This window comes from Oncorhynchus kisutch, linkage group LG15 (assembly GCF_002021735.2).
Source record: "Oncorhynchus kisutch isolate 150728-3 linkage group LG15, Okis_V2, whole genome shotgun sequence".
NCBI classification, from domain to species: Eukaryota; Metazoa; Chordata; class Actinopteri; order Salmoniformes; family Salmonidae; genus Oncorhynchus; species Oncorhynchus kisutch.
In genome coordinates, this window is record NC_034188.2 from 29978572 (window position 1) to 29985421 (window position 6850).

Sequence of the window (6850 nt, forward strand, 5' to 3'; positions counted from 1 at the left end):
ATGTTTTAATCATTTGAAAGATTGCTCAGAAAACCAGGTGTTTTAATCCGCGTATGCTTATTTCGATTTGGACTTCACGCCGATTAAGATAAGCAAAGTAATGTGTTTACACGACTATTGCCATACTCGGCCTTGTGCCATAATCAATGTAATATTGAATTAGTAGTGTGCATGTAAACGTACTAAACCCGTAACAATTTATGCGGACTTTGCCAGTTGGGAAGAGATTTGATTATAGATGATGATATAGGTTTGAATATAGATGACTATAGGCTACTCCAGATATGATGAGAGCACATATGTGACTCTGAGCGCTGGAGTCGTGGATAGATGAATGTGTGCGGTGTCAATGCTGTTCTATGGTTCCAAATATATCCCCGTCCATATGTCAAGATGAATGAACACTTCATGTTAATGCTATTCACATACATAGAGCCTACTACTGTATTCACAAACACCACTGTCAGACAACCGCTACCCATCTCATACCATGTGACTACCAGCGCTTTCTAATCCCATTGAGTCCCCAAAAAGGAGCCTTTCATGTTTTTCTTGTGGATATAGGCCTACACCCAGTTTTCTCATCATCTCAAAACACGATTATGCTAGGAGTTATCAGCTTGTATTAGGTAGTATTCGTCTGAATAAGGTATTATTTAGTATTTTCTTCCGATATGCCATCATCAATGCGTGGCTTTGCTTTCGTGAGCGTTGTTTCACAGAGCCACTCGTAGGGAAAGCCTATCCCATTTTTTTGACGTCATGGGGTCCGCTAGAAAGAACTTGAACTGCATGGGTAAGAAGAAAAAATGTCCTGGTGAAATACAAGAGCGCGCTTGTACAAGAGGATGGAAAACGGAATTTTAATACATTCTTAAATCTGTTAATATTTGAAGATGGGGGTAGGGCAGGGTTGGAAGTGGGGGTATAGAGTCTTTGGGGGTAGGTCTAAAGATATTGTGTAGTAAATACGAAGTCTTATATCTATACAACATTAATTTACAATCATAGCCTATAATCATCACTGAGTAAAGTTAAATCATAATTCAAACTTGATAGGCTTCTGTCTCCCCCATGATTGCTGAGGATTAGCCGAACAGTTGGGAAACAGATCTTTTTTCAGGGTTTTTTGCTAGGCTAATGCATGTCAATTGTTTAGCATTATGACTTATTTTAATTCACTTTGTGTTTGATAGTTTGATATTATTTAATATTTGTAGAGTAGCCTACATACAATTAATATTTCATGAGACTACTCGATGATATGCTACAACGTTTCTCAAAACTATTTCCCGCTGTAGTTGCCCATACATTGGCAGCAGCACTCAGCACGCATGCGTGGAACGACTGCCGTGGTGCTCAGTGGTTACTTTTGGCAGCCTGAGTAGCCTAATAGGCTGCATGACGATACTTTGCTGCTAACTCATGTCCTCATTTACCTCACTCTCTTGGCTTACTTTTTAGTAGTTGTTAGTTTGATAGTTCTCACGTTGTGATCCCATTTAAGTGGCACTTTCATTCACACATGGCGTATGTTTCGCCCAATCGCACCTCCTTCTAGAAAGCACCAAGTAGCTTACAGTCGATAACTTTTCCAGTCCATCTTCCCAGAAACAAGATGCTAAAATGGCGCCTTCCTCAGTGTCAAGTTCAAGTGAAGTGCCGACTCGCACAGACAATGTAATTTCTATATGATCTTAGCAGAGAGTATAAGCTAATACAACAATGACAAAGAATGATAAACGTCACAGTTCGTTAGTTTTAATTATTTATTTTTATTTCATTCAAAATGTTTGTTCACATTTCTTCATAAATAGTTGGTAAAACAAACAAACCAACAAACGATAGCCTACTTTAAATTGTACAATGAACCTTTGTATTTTCCCGCTAAATAAGAAATAGGCTCGCTGTTGTATCATCGTTTGCCTCGATTGTGGCACAGTGACACAGTTCATCAGTAAAACATTTGCTTTTCAGGAATAACTTGGAGTGTGACCCATTTCTCCCAGAAAGTGTTACAACATCACATTCTAGCTGCGTTTCTAAGTCAGAAATGTGCTCCGACATCAGGGCATGGAGCATAAGGGTTGTGGGAATAAGAAAAAAAGTATTTTTTTTTAATTAATGTATAGAAAATAGTATATAAAACATATATTCCTTAAATTATTTAAATAAACGTATTTTATATATCACTGTCACTTACGAGGTACTGTTTTTACATTTTGTTTTAAAAGTAGTGCTGGTGGTCTGAAATCGTTCTCATAAGCACAATATATTTTGTGGTATGCATAAGATTAAATTCTTGAAAATAGGTTACAATGCAATGCTGTAACTTTTTGTGCCACTGAACATATTTTCCTCAACCCACATAGCCTATAACTATTAGTGTTCCTTAGACTTAATTCACACAAAAAGGTTTTCTCGACAGGTTATTCACACAAAACAAGCAAATGTATAATCAAACTGCTCTATATGCAACACCACAATACTTATAACAAATAACACGCTTAGTTTCACAGAATAATTACATTTAAAACAATGCAAGCTGACAGACAAAAAAACGTTTATTTTGAAGATACTGTGTTGTGACAGCTTCATTGTTGCCGATGCACACATTTAAACATACTTGCACAAAGACATTGTTGGAACTATAAAGGAATGCCATACTGGCTCATATGTTTGGCTATTTGACCCGAATTTGAAATACTCCAAATATTGTCACCTTGGTGTGGAATTCGTGAATGAACTAGGTATAACATCTGTCAATGGCTGATGGATCTTTCGAATCAGAAATCATGCTACAAATGAACTCTACTCTCGGATTCTATAAAAGTCAAATACACAAAAAAGATAATTTGACCAAAAAGATACGACAGAACCGTTTTATATAGTTTGCCAACTCAATTGATTACAATTCAGATTTACAGAATTGATGATTTACATGTCAATGGTCTCACAAGTTAAACAATAAGTGATGGAAAAATCAGCATCATATAGACAAATCCATAACATTTATATAGACGATATCTTAGATCCAAATAAGACACATGTATTGGTTAAAAAAAGATACAATCGCAATATTGGAGCTTTATAGTTGATCATAGTTGTTTAATGCTAGCTGGTTATGACCCAAAACTGTACAGTCTTGTTAGAAAACATTTTCATAAATATCATTTAAGTTTTAGAACTTATATCCATAATTAAATTACAAATTGATAAATATGGCATCATGAATATGTATTTACAACGTTATTAACAAAAGGCAACGTTATATTTAACGGTAACAATCGTAACCTAATACCACATTTCTCCACCTGAAAACAGACATTGACAATTCGACCCCATCAAACAAGGAAATACATTCACGAGTATATATTTATTTATTATTTATTTTTTGTTCAAGTTCAAGACAAAGACTTTGGCACGTTTCTTAAGACTGTCTGAATTTTTAACAATCAATTGAAAGGCGACAGTAGTGTGTCACCATTATATAAAACACCGTGAAATATTCTTCCTTCTCCATTATTTTTTTAAATAAAAATTTGAGAAAATACATACAATGAAAAATAAAATAATTATCTGAAATCTGTAAACTAAAAAAGGGGGAAAACAAGTTTTTTTTTATTCTTAGAAAGTATTATTTCATTATTTATGATTTATTTGTTCTCTTCGAACTCGGAATAAAAGTCACATTTCGAATCCTGAGAAAGGACGAGGCCTGCTGCTGCTGCTGGCTTGCTCTCATCTCCTCGTGTTGTTCCAATCCCATTTTGTGTACACCTTGGTGTGAGTACTTTTTAAGGTTTCCTTAAAACCTCTTTGTCCACATTGAGAGCTTGCTTCTGACTTCAAACGTACCATTCATTAAAGTTGGGTGGCAGTCCTGCATCGCTGTGCCCAGATGTGTTTTGAACGGCTGACGGTGGTGTTTTTGTTGGGTCTTCAGTGTTCGCTGACACCAGAACTGGTGGTGTGGACGACTCATATCCAGAACTTGCTGCTGGAGAGGACTCAGAACATTGAGACTCGTGTACCTGTAATAATAATAATTTTAAAAATACATGAGGAGTTGCTATTATATATTGATCTATCTATAGGCCTATAGCTTGAAGAAGAACGTTACGAACGTTACGAATGTTACACACTGATAAACACTCAACATAAGTCAATTTACAATTGACCCTTTGATCTATCAAATTGCTATTGCATTGAAGGTTTGCAACGTAAATTGCTTCTGAAACTTAACCACCAAGAAAGTAGTAATATTTGGGAAATGAACATTATGCTACACTCCAACCTATTGAAAACGCAGTGAAAACTTTCAGCTGAGTGTGATTCTGTTTCGGGGCTGATGCTTTGATTAGCCAGTCTGGGTCAATGGATGAATGTGTTTAAGGTGTAATTGACACGGTAATTACCTTCATGTGTTTCCTGAGAGAGCTGGGGTGCGTGTAGGACTTGTCGCACACTTTGCAGATGTATGGCTTGTCAGAAGTATGCACGTGCATGTGCTTTTTCCTGTCACTGCTGTTGGCGAAGCGTCTGTCGCAGCCGTCAAATTCGCACTTGAACGGCTTCTCACCTGCAAGATGGAATAAACACAATTCGTTAACCCCTATACAAAGTAGATTGATTAGCCTCCCACCACGACATATGCATATGTTCACCGTTGATGACGTTTGCTCTGTGAATAGCAATAGCATGTGTTCAATACAGGCCTACATTTTTAGGATACACATAAACGTGCACAAACATGGATCAGCGAATGCTATTGTAGGGGTTTGATGTAGTATGTACTTTGATATTAGGCAACGGTTGTATGCCTTGTCGTAGTGTGTTTACCTAGGCTACAATGCTAATACCCAACTGCTGCACTGATTTGTAGGATGGAGTAGTAGCCTATAGCCCAGCCCAGTAAAACAAGAGAGAGAGTAACCGGGCCAATTGTTCAGACTCACACAAAACCATGCACAGAGGGAGTCCATCGTAGTGTAGTTTAGGCTACTTCACTCACACTCGTTTTGAGAAAGTATGTGTCCGCCTCTCCCTTAATACACACACAACTCGATCAACACCTCGAGAGCGTGCAGAATAGCTTCTCTAATCGAGAAATATGTCCACACATGCCAACGTCAAAATATGCACATTTAATATATCTTGAGATAGGCTTAAATTAGACTATTCCGATCCTTCAACAAATGCAATCTTCAGTGCATAAAATAATATTATGGGTATTTCCGTTCCAACCTATTTATTATATATCCCAGTATAAACCACAAACCAATTGCGGCCTTCTCTCGAGCATTAAGTTATAAAATGCAACAATCTCTTCACATTATGCCTATTCTCTTTCCCATGCAATATGCCTATTCTCTTTCCCATGCAATATGCCTATTCTCTTTCCCATGCAATATGCCTATTCTCTTTCCCATGCAATATGCCTATTCTCTTTCCCATGCAATATGCCTATTCTCTTTCCCATGCAATATGCCTACTGCAAAAATAAAATAGCGGTCTATGGATAGTCAACGTAAACGTGTGGTTTTTGTCAGCAAACATGAGAAAAGTGAATTACCTGTGTGTGTTCTTTTGTGAATTTTCAAATTTTCAGACCTGGCGAATATTTTTCCACAACCAGGGAATGGACAGGGGAAGGGTTTCTCTCCAGTGTGCACTCGAATGTGGTTCACGAGTTTGTACTTGGCCTTAAATGATTTCCCCTCTCTCGGGCAATCCTCCCAAAAGCAAATGTGGTTACTTTGCTCGGGGCCGCCAACGTGTTCCATGGAGACGTGCGTCACCATCTCGTGCATTGTGCTGAAAGTCCTTTCACAAGTCTTTTTGGGTCGGTTCATCTGGTTCTCATCTATCCATTTACACGACATTTCTTGCTTTATGGGTTGCCTCATGTATCTAAAGAAGGCCCCAGGACCGTGGTGTGTCGGCACATTCATCCCCATATTCATCCCCATTGGGTGGTTGTAGTTGTGGAGCTGAGCGCCGTAGGGGTCTGTCCGAGGGCTGGCGACCGGACGGTATGGGTCGGGTCTTCCAAAAATGTCCCCGCGTAAACCAAGATGCATTTGACTGTTGACTACATGTCCGCTTGGTGAAGTATGGCTCACGCCCTGGTCATGGAGCCCTGAAAACAACAGATGTCCTGGGTTATCGGAGATTCCAGGGGGTCCATGCAGGCTCCCAGCAGAAGCGGCAAAGATCCCATGCTGGGCACTCGATGCAGCGGACTCTCCAACGCCACGGTTTCTGAATAGAAAGTCCCGAGTTGAATTGAACGGTCCACCGCCGTACGAACCCACCTGTCCGCCATGATGGTGTCCCAGGGCAGCTGCGTATCCACTGGCTTGCGGGGTAAATGCTGAAGTCTGGCTGGAGGCTATATCGTGAGCCACAGGGCTGAGTTTGAAAGCTGCGGAGTGGGATGAATCAGCGAAGGGGTTGAGTCCCAAACCAGGGTCTCTGTTCCCTATCTCATGGTGTCGCGGTGTTCCGAAACCTCCCACTCCTAGCGATGGGAACTGCGGACCGCTGTCAAGGAGCATAGTCATTGGTCTCAAGCGAACTTATAACGAAATAAAATAAAAATCAACTGAAACTCCAGGTTAGTGGAGCTCACTCTAACCTCGAATAACGGGAACCCGATTTCAGTGCGTTGAAACGGCAAATAAGAATTTAAAAGTAGAAAAGCAAAACAACGAAAAAACAATCCTTCGCTTACACAGCAGAGAGAAACTCCCGTAACTGGGATCCGTGAAAAAGATGATCAAACTTCCCCCCCTTTCCAGACGAATGATGTCCTTGGACTGATAAAGTCAATCACTCACTCCCTGCA

General features: G+C 39.5%; 1 protein-coding gene across 1 annotated transcript; it reads right to left on the reverse strand.

The window, feature by feature from the left end:
• Window positions 1–1946: 1946 nt before the first annotated feature.
• On the reverse strand, window positions 1947–6850 carry LOC109905136 (zinc finger protein ZIC 3). Its single transcript, XM_020502340.2, has 3 exons — window positions 5576–6850; window positions 4419–4582; window positions 1947–4034 (listed from the first exon to the last, which is right to left on the reverse strand). Exons 1-3 carry the CDS (start codon window positions 6564–6566, stop codon window positions 3849–3851), a joined length of 1341 nt encoding a protein of 446 aa, XP_020357929.1. The 5' UTR covers window positions 6567–6850; the 3' UTR covers window positions 1947–3848.